The sequence below is a fragment of the Saccopteryx leptura genome, chromosome 6, assembly GCF_036850995.1.
Source record: "Saccopteryx leptura isolate mSacLep1 chromosome 6, mSacLep1_pri_phased_curated, whole genome shotgun sequence".
Lineage (NCBI taxonomy): Eukaryota > Metazoa > Chordata > Mammalia > Chiroptera > Emballonuridae > Saccopteryx > Saccopteryx leptura.
Genome location: NC_089508.1, coordinates 68,955,184 through 68,979,586, shown reverse-complemented (window position 1 = coordinate 68,979,586; position 24,403 = coordinate 68,955,184). Strand labels below are relative to the sequence as shown.

At 38.6% G+C, this 24,403-nt stretch overlaps 1 protein-coding gene across 2 annotated transcripts in view; it reads left to right on the top strand.

The window, feature by feature from the left end:
* Positions 1-24,403, top strand: part of AP4E1 (adaptor related protein complex 4 subunit epsilon 1) — a 72,075-nt gene that overhangs the window by 4,599 nt on the left and 43,073 nt on the right. The window contains exons 3-8 of one of the 2 annotated variants that reach the window (XM_066342674.1): positions 913-1,036; positions 6,905-6,978; positions 8,448-8,569; positions 11,125-11,284; positions 13,346-13,512; positions 18,346-18,419. In XM_066342674.1, the coding sequence (XP_066198771.1) occupies positions 913-1,036; positions 6,905-6,978; positions 8,448-8,569; positions 11,125-11,284; positions 13,346-13,512; positions 18,346-18,419 (721 nt within the window). The remainder of the gene's footprint in view (positions 1-912; positions 1,037-6,904; positions 6,979-8,447; positions 8,570-11,124; positions 11,285-13,345; positions 13,513-18,345; positions 18,420-24,403) is intronic. The other variant, XM_066342675.1, reaches the window with a different exon arrangement.

The following is a 24,403-nucleotide window of genomic DNA, read 5'->3' as shown; positions in this document are numbered from 1 at the left end:
GTGACAAAATATATTAAAATAGTGTGCTGCATTCTAGAAGCCAAGTCACATTACCATTGGTAAAATTTTATCTGAGGATCATGTGTCTCATTATAATCAAATTTTACAGGAAGGGGATCTAGAACTTTAAATAGGTACGGTTGACTTATTTTATAGTGTTGCCACTAATAAAATACTGAAATTATTTTACTGACATGAACACTGTTGGTAGTTGGCCCTGACCAAGAGCATCATCCCCGGTCCTGGCCGGTTGGCTCAGCGGTAGAGCGTCAGCCTGGCGTGCGGGGGACCCGGGTTCGATTCCCGGCCAGGGCACATAGGAGAAGCGCCCATTTGCTTCTCCACCCCCACCCCCTCCTTCCTCTCTGTCTCTCTCTTCCCCTCCCGCAGCCAAGGCTCCATTGGAGCAAAGATGGCCCGGGCTCTGGGGATGGCTCCTTGGCCTCTGCCCCAGGCGCTAGAGTGGCTCTGGTCGCGGAAGAGCGACGCCCCGGAGGGGCAGAGCATCGCCCCTGGTGGGCGTGCCGGGTGGATCCGGTTCTGGTGCATGCGGGAGTCTGACTGTCTCTCCCCGTTTCCAGCTTCAGAAAAATACAAAAAAAAAAAAAAAAAGAGCATCATCCCCAAAACGACAAGGTTGTGGATTCGATCCCTCATCAGGACACAGGGAAGCAACCAATGAATGTACAACTAAGTGGAACAACAAATGAATGCTTCTCTCTTTTATTTATAAAGTCTGACTTCAGATGATTAATTTGTTGTGTGTGTGTGTGTGTGTGTGTGTGTGTGTGTGTTTGTGTGTGTGTATCTCTTTTCAGTGCCAGGATTAAAGGATTCTCTTGTTAAATGATTATGACATAATAAAAAAAATCGAAACACTATTTATACAGTGACTGGACATTTTCTTTTCAGAAAATGATGAAAGAATGTATGGTGAGACTTATATATTGTGAAATGCTTGGATATGATGCTTCCTTTGGCTACATACATGCAATCAAGTTGGCACAACAAGGAAATCTTTTAGGAAAAAGAGTAGGTATGTATGTGTTTGACTTAATGTTGTCCTTAAAGTTCCAGATACTTTATAAAATGAATGACGGCAAGTATATAGTATGGTTTTAGAACATTGTCTTGCAGTTTCCAAAGCATTAAGGAAGGTAATAGTAAAAGAGAAAGACAAAAAGGTAAGACTAAAAATATAATAAAAATAAATTAAAAATGTAATAGTATTCCAAAAACTCAGCACCTATAAATAAAGTCAGTTTTCCCAATACATAGCATCTTGGAGCTATAGAGAAGATGAAAAATTGCCTATTTTTTTGATGGTAGTTGGATAATTACATATATTTGTCAAAACTAATTAAACTATACACTTAAAAATGGTGAATTTTCTTGTATGCAAATTATATATACCACAGTGACACTCATTCTTTTTCTTTTTTTTTATTTGGAAAATTAACAGGGTGACATTGATCAATAAGTGTATATAAATTTCAGGCAAACATCACTACATCATTTCAATAGTCAATTATGTTGTATATCCATCACCCAAAGCCAAATCAGTTTCCATCACCTTATATTTGTCCTTCTTTACACCCTTCCCCCAGCCTTCCTGTCCCTCCCTTACATTTTTCTCCCCCTGGTAACCACTGCACTCTTATCTATATCTATGACTCTCTGCTTTGTATCCCACCTATGTGTGAAATCATACAGTTTTTAGCTTTTTCTGATTTACTTATTTCACTCAGTATAATGTTATCAAGGTCCATCCACGTTGTCATAAATGACCCTATGTCATCATTTCTTATGGCTGAGTATTCCGTAGTATGTATGTACCACATCTTCTTTATCCAGTCATCTATTGAGGGGCACTTTTGGTTGTTTCCATGTCTTGGCCACTGTGAATACTGCTGTGATGAACATGGGGGTGCATGTGTCTTTATTACCAATATTTTTGAGTTTTTTTGGGTAGATAGTAGTGGGATTGCTGGGTCATATGGTAGTTCTATTCTTAATTTTTGAGGAACCACCATACTTTCTTCCATAATGGTTGTACTAACACTAATTTATTTTAAAGATTTTATTTTATTTTATCTTATTTATTTTTTGTGACAGAGACAGAAAGAGACAGAGAAAGGGACAGATAGGAACAGACAGACAGGAAGGGAGAGAGATGAGAAGCATCATTTCTTCATTGTGGCACCTTAGTTGTTCATTGACTGCTTTCTCATATGTGCCTTGACCGGGGGGCTACAGCAGATCGAGTGATCTCTTGCTCGAGCCAATGACCTTGGGCTCAAGCTGGTGAGCTTTGCTCAAACCAGATGAGCCCGTGCTCAAGCTGGCGACCTCAGGGTTTCAAACCTGGGTCCTACACGTTTCAGTCCGACGCTCTATCCACTGTGCCACTGTCTGGTCAGGCTAACACTAATTTTTAAGTCTGTCTAACCTCATCAATTTAATTATCAGATATGTTTCTGTAGAGCATAAAACTGATATTGACTTGAATAATTTTGACTACCATGTTCTCAGTTTCACAGATGTTAGTTATGAGGATTAGAGGTATCTTAAAATTTTATTTTTCTCTGTAGTCGACCTTTAGGACTCTTAGGAAAAATCCTTTCAAAGACTTAAATCTTCTGTTTGTATAGATTCAGCTTTATATCAGAACCCCAAGAAGGAGGCTCTTTAGAATAATGTGCGACTAGAAGAACATGTTCTTTATTGAAAGGAGTTGATAGTGTCATGTTGCCAAGGATGAGCATTCTTCACAAGTTATATTGTAAAATGATGGGATAGGGGATGGGAGATGTCTTGGTAAAGATTTGCAGACTATAATGCATGTACTGTTCCACCTGTTGAACCTCACTCCACCCAAAATACTTGTCCAATTTTAGGCTTGTTGTATTCTTCCTTCCATGTATTATAGAATGTCCTCTGGCATCCTGTTTCTCCCTTTTCATATTCCAAATCAAGTCTGAACTTTTCTGTGATCACTTAGGTGGCTCCTACCATCTGTTATTGTATGGTGTTTTCTTTTCATATATGAATGTTTTAGCCCCAGACTAATTAAAAAATCCCTAAAGGCAGGAAATCTTGACAGTACTAGATAGCCAATAAATATTAGATGGTTGGTGGTGTAGTTATTTTATACAACTGTTTCTATATTCTGCTTCATAGACTTTTATGTAATTTTTTTCATTTTCAGTGTATTTTAAAAATATTATACATGAAGTGTTACATGGTGAAGACCTTTTTGTAGATATAATCAGAGACATCGCACTTTTTTTCTTTTTTTATAATTAATTATCCAATAGTTTATTTTTTAAAGTCTATTCGTTTTTAGAAAGGAGAGAGAGAGGGAGAGAAGGGGAGGAGGAACAGGAAGCATCAACTCCCATATGTGCCTTGACCAGGTAAGCCCAGGGTTTTGAACTAGCAACCTTAGCATTCCAGGTTGACACTTTATCCACTGCGCCACCACAGGTCAGGGTAAAGTCTCACTTTCATATCTAGCCCCCCTACCCTGTTTGTTTCTTACGATTATAGGTAACTTTTTTCATTAGTTTCTGATTTAGCTTTCTATTGTTTCTTTTTGAAAAAATAAAAAGCAAATGCATGTGTACATACTCCCACAGACTGTCTTACACAAAAGATAGCGTGCCGTGTAGATTATTCTACACCTTATTTTGACATCTTCATAGTTTTATACAGTTTTCATTGGATTGATGGATGTACCATTCATAGTTTTTTCAGCCAGATCCATATTTATGGACATGTAGTTTTTGTTTTTGTTTTTGTTTATTTTGTTTGGTTTTTTGTTCTTATAAATAATGTTGTAGTGATTATCCTTGTACATGTTATTTCATAGTTATGGAGGCTTGTTTTCTTAAAGGAGACCTCACAGTCATTTTTATTGAAATTCATGATCTTCCTTGAGAAAATATTCCCAACTAGAGAGACATATATTTGCAGGTATCAGACACTTTTTTTTTTTTTTACTTTATTTAAGTGAGAGGAGGGGAGATAGAGAGACAGACTCCCACATGTGCCCTGACCAGAATCCACCTGGCAACCCCCATCTGGGGCTGATGCTCAGATTCTCAGCCCCAGGGCCGATGCTCGGACCAATGGAGCCACTGGCTGCAGGAGGGGAAGATAGAGAGGAGGAGGAGAGGGAGGGGAAGGGAAGTAGATGGTCGCTTCTCATGTGTGGCCTGACCAGGGATCAAACCTGGGACATCCATACCCCAGGCTGATGGTCTATTCACTGAGCGAACCAGCTAGGGCCTACATATTCTTATGTGTGCCAATAAAGTATTTTTTATGGTAGTATTTAAATCTTTTACATGTCTTTGTTCTGGTTCTATTGCCTCATTGACTCTCTTGAGATTACTAAGGCTAGTTTTGGTGCTTTCTCTGCTGAAGAATACCTTCTTATTTTTCATGTTAATATTGTTAAATAAATAAATTTCAGTACCCATTAAATCAGACATTATGTTAGGTTCTTTATTCTGTGAGATAATATTTCATATTACCGAGGAGAAAACAGAGGCTCAGAAACGTCAAGTTACTTGTCCAAGGTCATAGAGGTAATGAAGGATGGAGCCAGAATGTGAACCTAAGTTTCTATGAGTCAAAGCCCGTATCCTTATGCTATACGTCACTCTTGGTCATAGCAAATATACTCCATAATCATAATTGTTATTCTTTGTTTTCCTGAAACCTTGATTTTCATTTTTTTTTTTTGTCACAGAATATCTTTTTTCCTGTTTCCTGATTATCAAAACAGGAAATTTTTTGTAACATATAGAATTAAGATTTCCTTGACATGATCTTTGGATTAGTTTGCTGGTCTTCTTGTACTTTGATATTGGTGACTTGGGTGTGGGTGATACCTTAGCTGAACAGATGAGTTCTTAGTAACCTGATAAAATCTAATCTCTGCTGTAATGACTTTCTAGGGTTTTTCTCATCTCTTTTTTGGCACTGGTTAGTTTTTTTTCCCTCTCTCATGGTTGTGGGAATAATATCTCTTCTCTATTTTTAGTGAAGATGTTACAGTCAGTCACACTGCTATTTGGTTGTGAGAATAGGAACTTTTATGCATATTTTCCATGTTCCCCAACACACACAGACAATATGAATGCTGGCTAATGACGGGTATAGTTAACATTAGAATCCCTAATGAAAGGGCTGAAAGAATTGAGAAGAATGAAAATGGGATTCAGGGCATAGGGCCTCAGGATAGACAGTGTGGGGAGACAGAAAAGCAGAGGGGTTAAAAACATGAACCAACTCCCACTGGATGGGTTGAGCCCTATCCACCATGTAAGAGCTATAGACCAGGGGTCGGGAACCTACGGCTCGTGAGCCAGATGTGGCTCTTTTTTTTTTTCTTTTGTATTTTTCTGAAGCTGGAAACGGAGAGAGACAGTCAGACTCCCGCATGCGCCCAACCAGGATCCACCCGGCACGCTCACCAGGGGCGAAGCTCTGCCCACCAGGGGGCGATGCTCTGCCCTTCCGGGGCGTCGCTCTGCCATCACCAGAGCCACTCTAGCGCCTGGGGCAGAGGCCAAGGAGCCATCCCCAGTGCCCGGGCCAGCCTTGCTCCAATGGAGCCTCGGCTGCGGGAGGGGAAGAGAGAGACAGAGAGGAAGGAGGGGGTGGGGGTGGAGAAGCAAATGGGCGCTTCTCCTATGTGCCCTGGCCGGGAGAAGGGTCCCCCACATGCCAGGTCGACGCTCTACCGCTGAGCCAACCGGCCAGGGCCGATGTGGCTCTTTTGATGGCTGCATCTGGCTCGCAGACAAATTCTTAATAAAAAAAATAATAACGTTAAAAATATAAAACATTCTCATGTATTACAATCCATTCATTTCCTACCTCTCATGTTCTTGGTTGCGGGTGGCTGGAGCCAATCACAGCTGTCCTCCGGGACAACACCAAATTTTTATTGGATAATGTGTAACGTACACGGGTCGTTGTATGGCTCTCACAGAATTACATTTTAACATATGTGGCGTTCATGGCTCTCTCAGCCAAAAAGATTCCCGACCCCTGCTGTAGACTTTGGGCAATTACCCTTTGGGGGCTTCATTACTGTATTGTGGGTAATAATATCTGTCTCATAGAGTTGTGAGGATTAAAAGAAGTAAGGCTTGTAATGTACTTGACCCACAGTAACTCTCTAACAAATGTTACCAGTATGCAGGGTGACAGGAAAATGACATGGAGCATCTAGATTCTAAGCACATGACATATGTCTTAGTATTCATGTATTTCTTCACTCCTAATATGTCCTTTTTTTATGTTTTAATATTATTGAAATAAAAATGCTTATTTAGTCAATGGGTACATTTAATGGAGGAGACAAGTGTTTTCCTCAACAGCTGTTATTCATTCAATAGTGCATCTTTAAATTGAGAAAATAAGGTATTGTTCATGGCTTAATATATGATTTACATCATACTGCTAAGTATTAGGTGGTAGCTCATTTAATAACACAAATAGCCAGTAACTCACTGTTAACTATAGTAACTATTAGTTTTTAAGTAATTCTATGTTTGGCTACAGGATAAAAAATGTTTTGGTTGATTGTGTAGAGATTTGCACACAACAACATAGAAGGCATATATTCCTGGTGTCATTATGCAACTTTAAGTTGGTACACATAGCCTCTTTTCCATTTTAGGTATAGCCTGTGAAATGCATAATTCTGAAAGATTTCAGATGAAGACCACCTGAAGTCTTCCTTACTAAAGATTTTAATCCTCATATTTTGCAATTTGTTTTCATATTTACCTGCAACTGGTATCTTTGGCACTTAAATTTTGGAATATGTTATTGCTTTAACTTCTTGGGAAATGTTATAATGACATTTTCCCCTCAAATTTTATAGGTTATTTGGCGGTTTCTTTATTTCTACATGAAAGTCATGAACTGTTGGTTCTCCTTGTAAATACAGTTGTAAAGGTAATGTATGTTGTTTATTATGAAGACTTAAATGATTTCTGCAGGCATCTGACATGTTTCCTTAATCAGATTGAATTAGATATTTTTGGAAGAAGGTAGTCTTACAGAATGGGCTTAGAAAGATCTTTTAGATCAGTTTCTATAACTCGAAAATGGTGTTAGTAATAGAACTTAACCAGGTTATGAGGCTTAGATGAAGCACTATGTAAAGTAGTAGTTGCTACTGCTCCTGTTGCTGTTTTGTTTTAAAAAGCAGTGTTAGATAGATAACTCAGATCTCCAGACTCTTAGCTCATGCATATCTATGCTGTTGTGTCTTTTTCTAGAATCTGTTCTAAAGGGATATACGTATAGACTGAATAGTTTAAGTATTTTAAAGGAGAATAGAGTATAATTGGATAACTGGAATGTACAAATAATAAAAACAGAACTTAGTCCATACAATATTTTTTCCTGTTAAATTCTTAATCAGAATTAGTCATGAAGTATAATTGAATTGTTCAGCTTTTTCTTGTTTATCTGGTGTCAGTCTTTTGATAGGTGGGTAGTGTGTGTGTGTAGTTCTTTCTGAATTTTAAGTCATATATGCTCTATTAAAATTATCAGTAGTTTAAATTTTTTGAAACTTTCTTTATTTTTAATGCAGTGAGAGGAGGGGAGTTCAGAGAGACAGATTCCCACATGTGCCCTGACCGGGATCTACCCGGCAAGCCCACTAGGGGGTGATGCTCTGCCCATCTGGAGCATTGCTCTGTGGCTCACCAACCTAGCTCTTCTTAGCTTCTGAGGCGGAGGCCATGGAACCATCCTCAGTGCCTGGGGCCAACTCACTCCATTCAAGCCATGTCTGCAGGAGGGGTGGAGAGAAGGAGAGAGAAAGAGAAAGAGGGAGAGAGAGGAACGAGAGGGGGAGTGGTGGAGAGGCAGATGGATGCTTCTCCTTTGTGCCCTGATTGGGAATTGAACCTGGACATCCACATGCCAAGCTGATGCTTTATCACTGAGCCAACTGGCCAGGGACCGAAACTTTCAGAAACTTATTTTCAGTTTCTATTAGAATGACTTATAAAATTTGTGCATGTATAAGTATGTATGAATGCATACATTTTATTGTATATATTTGAGATTTTCTTTTAAACTTCTACTCACATTGATTAACAAGAAGAATTAATAAAAGTGGTTTGTTATTAGAAAAGTTTTAAAAACTGTTATAAAGGAGACTATTTTGGCCAATATCAGACCAGAAATACAGTTTCCTTTTGGATCGCTTGCTTTTTGGCTGTGTTTATTGACTTTGTTAAGGGAAATGAAACAGGGATAGTTCTAGAAAATATGAGGTAAGCATGAATGTACAAATTAATTATGTAGTGGAAAACTGTTAAGTATGTGGGACCATTGCAATGTTGAGCTTGCTATCCCTAGTTTTGAAATTTGCACTAAATGTTTTCTTTGCTTAATAATTCTGTCAGGACTTGCAGAGCACTAACTTGGTGGAAGTATGTATGGCACTTACTCTTGTCAGCCAGATTTTCCCTCGAGAAATGATTCCAGCTGTTCTTCCATTAATAGAAGATAAACTTCAACATTCTAAGTAAGTACATTCCTTTTGGATAGGTGTATACACTTTATATTTCAAAACAAAAATTTGTACTAAAAAATATATTATGACTAAACTAATGCTAGCAAGGTAGAGAGGGTATTCTTTGTCAGGTAAAACGTAAAAATTCCCAATACATCATCCTTTTTTAACGTGGGTTTAGGAAAATACTAGGCAGCTTTCTAAAGTTAACCTGAGAGACAGCGAGGAGCTCAGTGTCAGGAATCCGTGGCTTTCCTCCCACTTCCGCCGCTTCCAGCAGTGGTCTCGGTTTCCCTAGGCTGTATGGGCTTGGTCGAAGCTTTTTAATTTCCACAATGCTGTTTGGAGGAGAAAGTGAAATAATGGAAAACATTTGAAAATCAAGTGCTATGAATACAGTGAGCTTCAGTGTATTGGGTATACTTTTATATTAAAACTGTAGCATTCAAATTCTATTTTATAGTAGAATATATCCTAATAAACCGTAACTTGTAGTTTTTTGCTAATCTTATAAGGTTCCTTAACTCTGTCTTTAATGCTTGGCTTATTTTTTCACCACACTTGAATTATTGTGTTTTCCACCATACCTCTAACTTTATAACCTTTAAAACTAGGTAAAAGTTTGCGGTTATTTTCCATTTTCTTTTATGATTATAGTACTTTAGTTATGTATACATTCTTATTTTATTTTATTTTTTAGTCAAGGTGAGAGGCAGGGAGGCAGAGAGAGAGATTCCTGCATGCACCCCGATCGGGATCCACCCAGCAAGCCCCCTACTGGTGATTCTCTGCCCAACTGGGGCTGCTGCTTTATTGCTTAGCAACCAAGCCATATCCATGCCTGAGGCAAGGCCATGGAGCCATCCTTAGCCCCTGGGGCCAACTTGCTTGGACCATTAGAGCCATGGCTGCAGGAGAGGAAAAGAGAGAGAGAGAGAGAGAGAGAAAGAGAGAGAGAGAGAGAAAGAAAGAGATACAAAGAGACAGAGAGAAAGAAGGAAGAGGGTGAGGGGTGGAGAAACAGATGGTTGTTTCTCCTGTGTGCCTTGACTGGGAATTGAACCTGGAACTTCCACACGCCAGGCCAATGCTCTACTGCTGAGCCAACCAGCCAGGGCCAGTTATGTGTACATTCTTGATAAGATTTTTTTTGTTACTTATACCATATTTTTTTCATATGCTTTAAGTCAGTATTTTTGTGTTCTAAGATTATAAAATATTGACTCATGGTCTGTATTTTTAAAAAAAATAACTAAAATGATAGTTTTACTAAGAATGGTAGATTCTTCAGACTTGTTATAATGTTTTATTTATGTCAAATCTTGGTTTAAACCAAATGATGAGTATTGACAGTTAATTACTGGAAATAAAATATTAGCTTTTCTTAGACAATTATGCGTTGACCTGATCATAGTGGAGCATATTTTTATTATTTTTATTTTTATTTTAAAAAATGATTTTATTTATTGATTTTCAAGAGAGGAGAGAGAGAGAGAAATGGAGTGAGGGGAAGAGTGGGAAGCATCAACTCAAAGTAGTTGCTTTTTGTATGTTCCTTGAAGGGGCAAGCCTAGGGCTTCGAACTGGAGACCTCAGCATTCCAGGTTGATGCTCTATCCACTGCACCACCACACGTCAAGCCAGAGCATATATTTGTATAAAATTTCCATACCACCACTCCTTTGTGGCAATCATATTTACTGACTCATTATATGAAATTCTTCTGAGAGTTGATTTTTTTTCCTTATTGCTTCTCATCCACTCTAATTTCAAATCCTGAACTTTCCTATCTTCTACTAGTTAGAGTTCAGACTTTGAAATTCTGCTTCTGCAGTATGGCTGTATCTAATTACATGTTATGCAGTGAAGAGCTAAAGAACATGGGTCAGAGCTACAGGTGGGCTAGGATGTCACCAAGAAGATGTGAAACGGGTTGGACTGGACTCTGAATCCCTGGCTGTATGTATTTCAGCATGCCAGACAAACAGCGCGAATCCAGGTATCTTGATGTCTTGTGCTAGGACCACACTTAGGGCCAGGCCTAGGTGTTCCTGAGCCTGTTCAGAGGTTTTTTGTTCTTTTTTCTGACCTCATTTACCTTTTCTCTCCCAGAACTAATATTGGTTGATAACCAATAGCAATACATTGGGATGTTGTTTACATCACCATAGTATTACTACTAATGGCAAACTTGTTAATTCTTTCTATGTTTAAAAAATCCATCATGGTATAGTTTGCCTAGGAAGATAGTGAGTTGCTTGTTAATGGAATTTAGCAGAAGCTAGATGAACATTTGTTAGGAATCTTATGAAAGGTATTCTTTTTTTTTTCTTTTTTAAAGATTTATTTATTGATTTTAGAGAGAGGAGAGAGAGAGAGAGAGAATTATACATTTATTAATTTCTTTATTCTAATTCAGCAAACTATAAAACATTTATTAAAAGTGTACTAGAAAATGCCTTCAGACATTATATGCAAGATGTATAGATAGGGTTACTAAAAATTTAATTCATGATTTACTTAGTTTAAAAAAAATAGTTTGTTTAGATTTTATTTTTTATCTTTAGGGAGATTATACGAAGAAAAGCTGTTCTGGCATTATACAAATTCCATCTCATTGCTCCTAATCAAGTACAACATATCCACACTAAGTTTCGGAAAGCACTTTGTGACCGAGATGTTGGGGTCATGGCTGCTTCCTTGCACATATACCACAGATTGATTAAGGTAAGTTGTAAATGTCAGCAGGTACTAAGTAGTTGCCATTAGAAAAATATAATTATGGAATTTTAAAAAAACCCTCAGATTTTTCAGTCAAATGCTTATTTAACACTTCAAGTTTTTAATTTTTTAATTTTTTCAAATAGAGTTATATAGGGAGAGGAAGAGAGTGAGAGAGAGAGAGAGAAACATCGGACTGTTCCTGCATGTACCCTGCCTGGGGATTGAACCCACAAAACTTTACATATCAGGACAATGCTCTAACCAACTGAGCTGTCTGGCCAGATCTCAAGTTTTTATTATTGACTTCTAAATAGTAATTTTTGCAAGTTGTTAATAGCATGAGTTGTAGGCACGCTACAGAATAAGTCTTTTAAAAATATTTTTTATTGAATTTGTTGGGGTGACATTGGTTAATAAAATTATATAGGTTTCACAGGTATAGTTCTACAATACATCCTCTCTATATTGCATTGTGTATTCGCCACCCCAAGTCAAGTCTCCCTCCATCAACATCTGTCCCTCCTCAGTTGTTTCTTTGTTTTTTTAATGCCTAAATTCTCTTTTTTATTGCTTCAAAAACAGAAAAATGGTAGGTAGGAAGGTGATTGAAATTTGCAGATTTGTGGTTTTTCAAGCAGTGATTGTCTTTTATACCAGTGGTCTCCAACCCCCGGGCCACGGACTGGTACTGGTCCATGGGCCATTTGGTACCGGTCCGTAGAGAAAGAATAAATAACTCATATTATTTCTGTTTTATTTATATTTAAGTCTGAACGATATTTTATTTTTTAAAAATGACCAGATTCCCTCTGTTACATCCGTCGTAAGACTCACTCTTGATGCTTGTCTCGGTCACGTGATTCATTTATCTGTCCCACCCTAAAGGCCAGTCCGTGAAAATATTTTCTGACATTAAACCGGTCCGTGGCCCAAAATAGGTTGGGGACCACTGTTTTATACAACTTCATGGGGCGCATTACAGTCTATAGAAACGAGGAGAGTTTGTAAGTGTTGTGCAGGGTATAGACTACAATGTTGATGCCATACATTGATACTGTGTCAGAAAATTTAGGAGGGCTGAATTGTATGGTAAAAAAATTTTCTAAATGGTGACGTGGGTTTATACTAATTCAGCCCCAGTGTATTGCCTGAAACCCTTTATTTCCCAAAGTATACATTTGTGAGAGATTTCCCTGGTACTGCATAACAAAATGGGATGTGCTGTGAATTGAATTTAAAATTATAGAACTGAAGGTTTTTTTACTTTTATGCATAATGTTCCAAAATAGTATGATATAGATATTTGATATTAAATCTTATTTTTTCTCTAACATGTACCAAACTTTGAAAGAGCTATTATTTCCTTTAAAAAATTTTGTCCTTGATAATATAATAAAAATTACAATGACAAATCTAGTGTTCATTTTGAGGAATATGTATATAATTTCCCCAGCCCAAGAGATTAGTCAGGTAGGTAATGAAGGTACACAAACATGTTTAAATACTCTAGGGTTAATTAGTTTTTAATAGACAGATTCACTGATTTTGGGGTTTAAATATTTGAGTAGTCTTGGCTGTGCTCTGTGCTCTTCCATCCAGAACACATTTAGCTCATTTGCATAAGAAGTCTTGCAAACAGGGTTCAGAGATTGCACACAGGCCCTGACTTTCATCAGAAGTAGAGATATTATAGCCCTTTTTCAGTATGCCAGTTCTTTTTATTTATTTTTTTAATTGAATTGCTGGTATTGGCTGTTAAAGGTTCTATATAAGATAAATTGTAGGAACTTTTGAAATGTGATTATACCGTATGGGAACAAGTAGGGAGAAGTAGAAGTTTTGGGGGGGATGATTCAGCTTTGTATCACATAGCCAGAGGAGTTTCATCAGGGAAGAAATTAAGCAGATGAGAGCAGGTTCATTAAATGTGAACATGGAATTTCTAAGTCAACATGTATTAAGTTAGATTCTATATGGCATTTAAACCAAGTGTATTTTATATGTATTAAGACATTAACAGGAAGTGTTTTGTGTGATTTATTTTGTTTTGTGTTTTGGATGCAGGAGAATTCATCTGGATATAAAGACTTGACTGGGAGTTTTGTAACAATTTTGAAGCAAGTAATTGGAGGAAAGCTCCCAGTAGATTTCAATTACCACAGTGTCCCAGCACCATGGTTACAAATTCAGCTCTTGAGAATACTAGGACTTCTGGGAAAAGATGATCAAAGGTAAACTAAGTGTGATAGTCCTAGGGTAGGCCGTAGTCATGTGGAGGCTTCAAGATAAGCCAGATTCTCCCAATGCTTAATTGTTTTAGTAGTAATAAATAAACCATAAATTTAACCAAACATAGATTCAGGTTGCTGGGATAATCCTGACTCTGCTTCTCTAAATCCCATCCTAGTGGAAGGTACCTCTGGAGCTTTATATTTTCTGTGAAGCTTTAGCTTTCTTAGTCATTTTAGTTTAGGGGTTGGGAAACTTTCTGTCAAGGGCCAGATAATAAATATTTAGGTTTCGTGAGCTGTATGTTGGCTGTTGCAACCAGTCAACTCTACTGTTATATAGCTCAAAAACAGCCATAGACGGTACATAAATAAATGAGCACAACTAATAAAACTTTTTATGGACATTAAAACTTTTATTTCATACATTTTATGTGTCATATAACACTATTTTGATTGCCTCCCCCAAAGAATGGTAAAAACGATTCTTAGCCACACAAAAATAGACAGCTAACAGATGAGGCCAAGGGACTATAGTTTGCTAATCCTTGCTCTATTTGAATATGAGTGCTTTACCTCCTCATCCTCCTCCTCCTTCTCCCCTCCTCCCCCTCCTCCTCCTTCTTCCTTCTTCCTTCATTTTCTTTCTCTTTCCCTCCCTCCCTCCCTCTTTCTTCCTTTCCTTTCCTTTCCTTTCCTTTCCTTTCCTTTCCTTTCCTTTCCTTTCCTTTCCTTTCCTTTCCTTTCCTTTCCTTTCCTTTCCTTTCCTTTCCTTTCCTTTCCTTTCCTTTCCTTTCCTTTCCTTTCCTTTCCTTTCCTTTCCTTTCCTTTCTCTTTTCCTTTCCTTTCCTTTCCTTTCCTTTCCTTTCCTTTCCTTCCTTTCTTTCTCTCTTTCTCTCTTTCTCTGTTTCTTTCTCTTCTTTCTTTTCTTCCTTCCTTCCTTCCTTCCTTCCTTCCTTCCTTCCTTCCTTCCTTCCTTCCTTCCTTCCTTCCCTTCCCTTCCCTTCCCTTCCCTTCCCTCCCTCCCTCCCTCCCTCCCTCCCTCCCTCCCTCTCTTCCTCCCTCCCTTCCTCCTCCTTCTCCTCCTCTTCTTCTTCCTCCTCCTCTTCCTTCTCCTCTTTCTTCTTCTTCTTTGTTTATTGTATTGATTTTAGAGAGAGACAGGAACTTCAGTCTGTTCCTTGCTCCTGTGTGTGCCCTGACTGGGGGTTGAATCGGCAACCTCTGTGCTTCAGGGAAGTGCTCTACCAACTGAGCTATCCAGCCAGGGCTTTACCTTCTTAATTCATTTGTCTGAATTACTCTCTTAGCCAATTTGTATTAAACTTTTTATGAGTATCTTTCCAATTATATATGCATTTCATAAATTTTTATTTTGCTGTAGCTTTTCAAACTTAAAAGTTCCAAGAATACTACAAGGAGCTCTTTTATGCCCTTGATCTAGATCCATCAATCATTTGAATTTGCTCATTCTTTCTCTCTTTCAGTATGTGCATGTGTACACATATTATTTTTATTTAAAATTTTTTTCTGAACTGTTTGAGAGCAAGTCCAATTAGATTTTAGTTCCTTGAGAGCAAGGATCATGGCTGGAGTCCCTGAAGTGTTTCTGTCTTAAGAAAATATTTGCTAATCTGTGTTCTGACTTTATGAGATATGGTTCTCTTTTATGCAGTAGGATTCATTTATATTCTGATTCTTAGCCTACCTATGAAGGGATTGCCTTCTAGGCTGTTGCTCCTAGTAATGCCTTGTCAGTATCCTGTTAGCTCCTGATAAGTGCTAACTGGGATGTATCACTCTTGGTATTGCTATTTTACCTTTTACTGTGTTTATAACTCTCAACCCTGATTGAAAACTAGGCTGAAAACCAGGATGTGATGGAGAAGACGCACACTTTAGAACTGCTTGTACTAGCCTGACCATGGTGACGCAGTGGATAGATCGTAGCCCGGGGATGCTGAGGTCCTGGGGTTGAAACCCCAAGGTCACTGGCTTGAGCCTAAAGTCACTGGCTTGAAGCCCAAGGTTGCTGGCTTGAGCAAGGGCTCAGCTGGGGCCCCCTGCCCCATCAATACACGTGTGAGAAACAGTCAATGAACGGCTAAAAAGTGACACAACTAGGAGTTGATGCTTCCCATCTCTCTCCCTACCTGTCTGTCTCTGTTTGTCTCGCACCCCCTCCCCAAACTAATTAAATTTTATTTTACATACTCTAACAAGATTGTGGAGCTCTAGTTGGAGTTTACTGGAATTTTCTTAAAACCATGAATTTCATCGTAATGTATCTTACTGATCTAAAAAGACTTACTGCCATCATATGTTGTCAGGAAGTAACTTTGGGGCTTTTAGTGAGTTTACTAAATGTACTAATTCATTATCTTTCATCCTTCTTACTTTCATGACTGAATTTGGAGAATACATACACAGATATCTAAGCGCTTACCCTCAAAGAGCTCAGTTTAATAGAAATTAGGCGCAATTAGAGTTAATAAAGATTGGAATGTTTTTATAATGTTGTGAAACATTAAAGTGTTTTCTCCTGGATTGTCCTAACTCTAATGAGATTTTATGTTAACATAAATCTTACATTTCTTAAGGCATGATTAACTCAATGTGATAAAGTAAAAATGTTATAAGAGATTCTAATGTATTTAATTGAAAGAATTTACTAGAAATCTTCTTATATTTATGGACTTTTATATCGTTTTAGTTTTTTCTTGTTTTACAGCATTCTGCTTTTTAGATTATTTATATTTAGCTTGATCATGTCTGCAAATGTTTCTACATTTCATGTGGTTAATTATAACTCTTACACCAGACATTGGCTTTTTTTTTTTTTTTGTATTTTTCTGAAGTTGGAAACGGGGAGGCAGTCAGACAGACTCCCACATGCGCCCAACCGGTATCCACCCAGCGTGCCCACCAGGGGGCAATGCTCTGCCCCTCCGGGGCATCGCTCTGTTGCGACCAGAGCCACTCTAGCGCCTGGGGCAGAGGCCAAGGAGCCATCCCCAGCGCCTGGGCCATCTTTGCTTCAATGGAGCCTCTGCTGCGGGAGGGGAAGAGAGAGACAGAGAGGAAGGAGAGGGGGAGGGGTGGAGAAGCAGATGGGCACTTCTCCTGTGTGCCCTGGCTGGGAATCAAACCTGGGACTCCTGCACGCCAGGCTGACGCTCTACCACTGAGCCAACCGGCCAGGGCCACAGACATTGGCTTTTAAAATTAAGGAATTAGCCCGGCCAGGGCCACAGACATTGGCTTTTAAAATTAAGAAATTAGCCCGGCCAGGGCCACAGACATTGGCTTTTAAAATTAAGAAATTAGCCCGGCCAGGGCCACAGACATTGGCTTTTAAAATTAAGAAATTAGCCCTAGCCGCTTGGCTCAGTGGTAGAGCGTCGGCCTGGCGTGCAGGAGTCACGGGTTCGATTCCCGGCCAGGGCACACAGGAGAAGTGCCCATCTGCTTCTCCACCCCTCCCTCTCTTCTTCCTCTCTGTCTCTCTCTTCCCCTTCCACGACCAAGGCTCCATTGGAACAAAGATGGCCCAGGCGCTGGGGTTGGCTCCTTGGCCTCTGCCCCAGGCGCTAGAGTGGCTCTGGTTGCAACAGAGCGACGACCTGGAGAGGCAGAGCATCGTTCCCTGGTGGGCAGAGCGTCGCCCCCTGGTGGGCGTGCCGGGTGGATCCCGGTTGGACGCATGCAGGAGTCTGTCTGACTGTCTCTCCCCTTTTCTAGCTTCAGAAAAATACAAAAATAAATAAATAAATAAAATAAAATTAAGAAATTAGACTGTAATCTAGGTGTAGCATTACTAAATTTTTGGGGGGAGTGATGTCTATATGGTTATTCTTTGGAAGAAATGCTTACATGATAAAATGAAGGATTTTAGACTATGGTTCTGGATTCTGACTGAATATTTATACTTCAGTCAAGGCATCAGAAAAGAACATGCACTTCAGATTGAATTTTATAGCTGTATATTTGTAGAAAAAGAAGACCTTTTTGAGAAAGATACATGATAAACAATTTGTATAGCCTCAGATTATTTTGATCTTTTTGTTTGTTTGCTTTATAGTGTACAATCTCTGCAAGACTACTGTATATATTCTGTGTTGAGGTAGTTTTTATTTCTATTAGTGCTTTCTGAATTTGTAAGACATACAAGAATACCAGCTGAGAAGCCATAGTTTTCACACTGGTGTCTTGGAGAGGACTTTTTTAGGCAGGAGGATGAGTGAATGTAGGACTCTATATAAAGTACTGCATTTTCTTGCAGTATCTGCTTCAACCCAAATACTAAACAGTAATTAGTGATCATAAAGACATAAGGAATGGTACAGATTGGTTAATTTTGTTTATATTTGACATAAATAAAAGTTAAACTTTTCTTTCTAAAGAACTCACTGTTGCTCAGAGAAAAACTAGTATTTGAATACATTTTTAAAATTATGAACTTTAAATATAGATGAAGTACTATGTGGAATAATTGGATATGAGAGGTATTACTGTAGTAACTATAAACAGGTAGAAATATTTTGTTATAAAGAAAATTATAAAAGATAATGTGTTCAACCAAATGAAACCCTAATTTGTAAACTAGGGACAGGTTGAAGAGAGGGTTGATTGACTTATGTCTATCTTCATTGATTAGTCAACTTAAAAAGAGGAAATGCAATGTAAAGAAGTGAAATTCTCATAGCTTCATAAAATGAATTTTTTTCACTTCCTTTTTGTAGATCCTCAGTTTTAAAGAGAGAGAGGTTTGAAAAACTATATTTTATTGAGTTATAATACTATATTTCTATTACAAATAAAATATCTTTTAAACAGGACAAGTGAATTAATGTATGATGTTCTTGATGAATCCTTACGAAGAGCCGAGTTAAATCACAATGTCACATACGGTAAGTAACAGGTAAATACTACTCTAAAGACTTACAGTATTTTTCAGAATTATAGCTGAATCTCTGTCAGAATACTACAAATTCCAATAGAATTTTGTTAATTGTTTTCTTTTTTATTTTTCTTTGCTTTCTCTTTGTATATATGTCAATTTTTAAGTTGATTCTTTGGGTTATTTTTCAATGGAAGCATTGAATAATTAATTGAAATAATGTGAAATTATCACATTCTTTTAAATATTGACCTAAATTCATGACCTAAATTCATTATTATATTTGTCTCTCTTTTAAGACTTTTTCCCCCCCCCCGAAATGAGAAGCAGGGGATAGGCAGACAGATTCCTGCAGGCACCCGACTGGGATCCACCCGGCATGCCCACCAGAGGACGATGCTCGGCCCCTCTTGGGCATTGCTTCTCTGCAGCCGGAGCCATTCTAGTGCCTGAGGCAGAGGCTATGGAGCCATTCTCAGTGCCCTGGGCCAACTTTGCTCCAGTGGAGCCTTGGCTGTGGGAGGGGAAGAGAGATAGAGAGAAAGGAGAGGGGGAAGGGTTGAGAAGCAGATGGGAGCTTCTCCTGTGTGCCCTGGCCGGGAATTGAACCCGGGACTTTCACATGCAAGGCCGACACTCTAACACTATGCCAACTGGCCAGGGCCAAGATTTTATTTTTAAGAGAAATTTTTTCTTTCTTTTTAAGTAAGAGAAGGGTAGAGAGTGAGGCAGACTCCTGCACGCACCCCAACTGGAATCCACCCATCAACCCCATCTGGGGCTGATGCTTGAATCAACTGAGCTATCTTCATCGTCCAGGGCTGATGCTCGGACCAACCAAGCCACTGGCTGTGGGAGGAGAAGAGAGAGAGAAGTGTGTGTGTGTGGGGGGGGGTGGGGGTGGGGGAAGAAGCAGATGGTCGCTTCTCTTGTGTGCCCTGACCAGGCTGGGACACAATTCGGGACATCAAATTCGGGATGTCCATATGCCAGGCTGATGCTCTATCCACTGAGCCAACTGGCCAAAGCTGAGAAATTATTTCTTAATAAAAATATTCATAAACTCAATAGACCTGTTCTATATTTAATAAGCCAGTTCTTATATACATCAATTAGTCAACTAGTTGTCAAATATTTCTTAGATTTCTGTTATTTGTCAGGCCCTGTGCAAGAAGATATTTGGAATACAGCTGTGAATAAAACTTACCACTGAGCTCAGAGACTGGGTAGGCGGAAAGGGCCAGGTGCTGTAAGTGTTGTGAAGGAGAATGGCAAGGTGCTGTGGGAGAATAGAGCAGCCAGTCCTAAGGGAGGCGGAGAACAAGGAGCGTTTCTATAAAATGTATTTATATTTAAGAACAGAACTGAAGGGTGCATAGGACATAGGTATGGATATGTAGATATGTGCAATAATAACATACTACTTGTAGAGAGACAATAGTTCTTTATATATCATTTTACATAATTTGAAAGGATAATTTAGTGATAGGAGACAAGAGTAAGTTGGGGGAGGAGGGTGGAAAACTCAGAAGAGTAACCAAAAAAACTTCCAATCTTAATAGCCAGAGGGAGGAATTATTAGTTGTTTATTGATCAGTCTGAGAAATTTCAGTGAAGAAATTGGGGTATTTGGAGATATTTAAAAGATAGAAGTTAAACAATTTGAACTTTGCATGCTGTGGAGAAGAGTAGTAGGAGAGGCATTGAGAGATAAAATGAGAAGCCACTTCTTAGTCTGGTGAAGTGCTGTGAAGTGGGGGATGGAGAGCATTACTGGTTCTTTCAGACCGTGGTAAACTGGATCCTTAAAAACAATGGTTATAGAATTGTAGGGTAGAGGGCAGAAATTAAAGTAGTTTAATTGTAATAAAAGTACTTGACAAAGGTGCATTCGGAATGAGAAGACAGGATTGTGTGCATAAGACTAGTACAGGAAAAATAATGCAAATGGTAGTGAATTGGGATAGTAAATTTAAAAGGACAGATGTATGTTTTGCATGTATAAGTGGTAATCAAAGGCAGTAAGAGTTGTTTAGTTTTCAACCAGTGCTTATTGAATACCTACAAAACAAAACCTTGATTTGTATATGAGGTACAGATTGAGGAAGAGTTGATAGGCTTATATTCCTCCATGATTAGTGTGAGAGATTAAAGGATGACTAAAGTAGACATAGCCCTTGCTCTTATGAGTGTGTAGTGTCATCAACAGTTGATACTATCTAGGATCCTGCTGTGTAATGAGGAGAATAAGGGGCCAGACATAAGGATGACCTTAACTGAGGCAGGTGGTTTGGCTAGCAGCTGTCAGAAGACACAGAGAAGTGTCACAGTTTTTGGAGAGAGCTAAAGTAAGTTAAGTTTTGCTTGAGAATAATCAATGTCTAAGATAAAAGTTTGGAAGGCTCTTGAGGAATTCTGTTTAAAATCAGTTAAGAATGTTTTTCTTGAAGAAAGCTTATTTTGTAATTGCATTTCAGCTTTAATTTTTTATTTTTTTGACTAGGTAATATATGCACATGGTTCAAAATTCAAAAGGTACAAAAGGTATACAGTGAACAGTAAGTGTTCCTTCCATCTTTATCACCCACCTCCCAGTTCCCCTTTCTGGAGATAACCACTGTTACCTGTTCCTTTTGATTTGGAAATGACTGTATACCTGGTGAAAGATTTTTTAAAGATGTTTCCACTAGGACACACTTTTCTTACTAAGATTGCTGAAAGCAGCCAACACCAGCAGTTGGTTTCTTTGTGGGCTGTCAGTCCAGTGTTTTGCCTTCCACAGAAACTATCAACAGTTCTGTTGTTTTATTTCCTTTGTTCATCTCTTCATGATTATGCTTTTTACCCCATATATGTATGGATATAGTTTATAGCTAATGTTGACTTAATCAACAGTAGAGTATTCTCTAGTAATCCTAATATAAATATTTTATTGTTTAAGAATGTGACTTTTCAGTTATAAACTTCCTATGGGAAGGGACTGTGTTTGTCTTACTCACCAGCAAATCCCAGGTTCTGGCACTGGGTTCATCAGTGAGTAATATGTTTTAATGGAATGGAAGGAAAAGAAGATAAAACTTTTATCAGTTATCTGTCTGATTGAGTCTCAGTATTAATACTTTCTAAACTGTGTGTTTATAGAAGTTCATTATTGTAACTTTCTCATCAGATCAAGATAAAATCACATCAAAGACGTTTATTGAGTATCTGCTATGTGCCAGGCATTATATGAAGTGATGTAGAGGCTATGAAGAAATATAAAATGTCATTTTGCCTGTAAGGAATTTATAACATAATGGAAGAGATAACTTGTTTATGAAAGCATAAGACCAGTGTAAGGCAGAATGCAAAGGGATGGCACAGGGAGTAAGTGTTGCCGGAGTTTAGAGGTGGCAGAGATCACTGTGATTGCTGATGTGATATGACCCTGAGAGACAGGTAGGATTTAGAGAGGGAGAAGGGGGCTGAAGGGAGTTCTAGGAAGAGGGATCCTGGGACAAGGTTCAGAAGTGGAGATACTTATAACACTTTCAGAGAACAAAGACTCCCGAAGCCTGAATGGATGGTTCATAGTGGCAGCAGTGGAAAGGCCAACAGGTCTTTACATGGCAGTCAAATGAGTTTGGATTTCATACTGTATAAATTTGGAGGTATGGATGACTTTTGAGCAGGGTACTGATAAGATGAGAGTGACATTTTTAGTAAACTAGTATATTGGAGAATTATATAAAATGGAGCATGAAGGACATAACCATCAGAGGTAGACAGAAATACCTTTCCCTGTTTTTCACACTAAGTATGCCTGAAAACCCTGGACATTATATGTAAAATAAACATAAGGCTCTGAAAGGTGGAGAAATGAAGGTAGACTGGTTAGGGACCTTGGGACACAAGGAACGACACCATGGTGAAAACCTTGCGTTTTCTTTTTGTCTCATGTACCCCAGACAGGGTACAGGAGAGTCAGCAACCTGGAAATGCCAACAGGTGCAGACAAAAATACCTTGAGAAGAAAAGGGCAAACTAGCGAGATAGAACACATTTAGAGACTAGCCCCTCTATTCTAGCCAAACACAACACAGAAAAAAAACTGTAATCCACCCACTGCAGCAACGACAGTGGAGAGCTGGGATTTCCACCCTCACCAGGCATAAGGAGGTGCCCCAACCCTCCCCGTGGGCTAGTGGAGAGAAGCCAGGTGTTAGCAGGGACACCCTTGCTTGCATGGTCAGTGGAGTTGATATGGGAAGCCTGGATTTCACATTATCCAGGAGTAAGTAGTAACAAGATACCCCACCCCCTCTTTGCTGGGCTGGTGTTAGAGGAAGCTAGTGGAGAGCTGGGCTTTCATCACTGGCCAGGGATACTAAGGCCACCTCCTCAGTGTCAGTGAAGCAGAGGCAACATAGGGGCGATAATGAGGTAGCCCTCCCTCTCGCAGGCAGGGCAGTATTAGGAGATACTCGCATCTCCCACCCAGGAGCCAGGATCCCCTCCTCTCAAAGTGCCAAAGAGGGCAGAGTGGGGAACCTGGGCTCCCACCTCCCAGACAGACTGGTGTCAGGAGACAGAGACGTAGCTTACTGAAAACTAAAGTCAAGTCTAGTCTGAAGGGTAAGGTATCAGTAGAACTTCTTCAATTTTTGTGCATATTGCAACCCAAAATATTTATGATAAATCCACAGTGTCATAGATGTTAGAATGTTACTAATTTTTAATTTGCTAATTTTGGCCTGATAGTATTTTGGTTAGGACCTAGGTTGCTGTGGAAGAGTAAATACAGCTCTACATTATGTTTTTATGTTTAGACATCCTCAGAAGCACTTTTAACCACTGTAGAGAAAAGACAGCAGAGTGGCTGCTTTGTCATTTATGGACTTATATTATGGACTTACTCAGATTTTTTTGGAGTTGGGAAGTAAAGGGACTTAATTTTAGGTAGAAAAATCATTTTGAAATCTATTAAATTTGTTTTCAGCTCATTATGCCTGAGGTGACTAGTAAGTGCTGTTTTTGAACTATTTTATCTATACTAGCTTTCCAGAAATTGTATGAGCATGTATTTATAAAAGTTTAGATTTTAGCTCTGGTCGGGTATCCCAGTTGGTTAGAGTGTTGTCCAAATATACCAAGATTGTGAGTTTGATCTTGGTCAGGGCGCATACAAGAATCAACCAATAAATATATAAATAAGTGGAACAACAAATCGATGTTTCTCTCTTTTCCTTTCTTTTTTTCTATCTCCCCTTCTCCCCCTTCTCTTTTTCCCCCTTCCTCTTTCTCTAAAAAAAAAAATCAGACTTTAGATAAGTAATGAGAAGTTTTTATATGTAGCAAAACAGTTTGATAGCAGGAGAGTTCTGAATGATCGGAATCCACAAAGGAAAATATGTCAATTATAATAGAAAATGGAGCATCATCATTTTTAATCTTGCTTAAGACTGTCACATTAGTTCAGGATTTAGCAAACATTTTCTGAAAATTGGGCCAGATGGTAAATATTTTAGGCTTGTAAGGCACGTACGTTTCCATCATGTATTTTCCTTTGTGTTTTTGCTTGTTTTGTTTTACAACTTTTAAAACATGTAATTATACACCTGAAAGTAATATAATGTTATATGTCAATTATATCTCAAAAAATATAAAAACCGTTCTTAGTTCACAGGCTTGCAAAAATAGGCTGCAGGCTGGATTTAGTGGTACTTGCCACTCCTGCCCTAGTTGATATAGTTAAGGCTCTTTTTGTTCAGTTCATAAAGTTGTAAAGTCAACTTTTGACATATTATAGTGCAACATCTGAATATACAAAGTATCTTTTAAGGTTCAATTAACTTTGTAGGTTTTCCTTTAATTAAAGTCTGTTCTCTTCTGAAGGAGAAATTCTTTTTTTTTTCTTATTTTTTTTTTTAAGTGAAAGGAAGGGAGATAGTGAGACAGGCTCCCACATGTGCCCCGATTGGGATACACCTGGCAAACCCATCTGGGGCCAGTGCT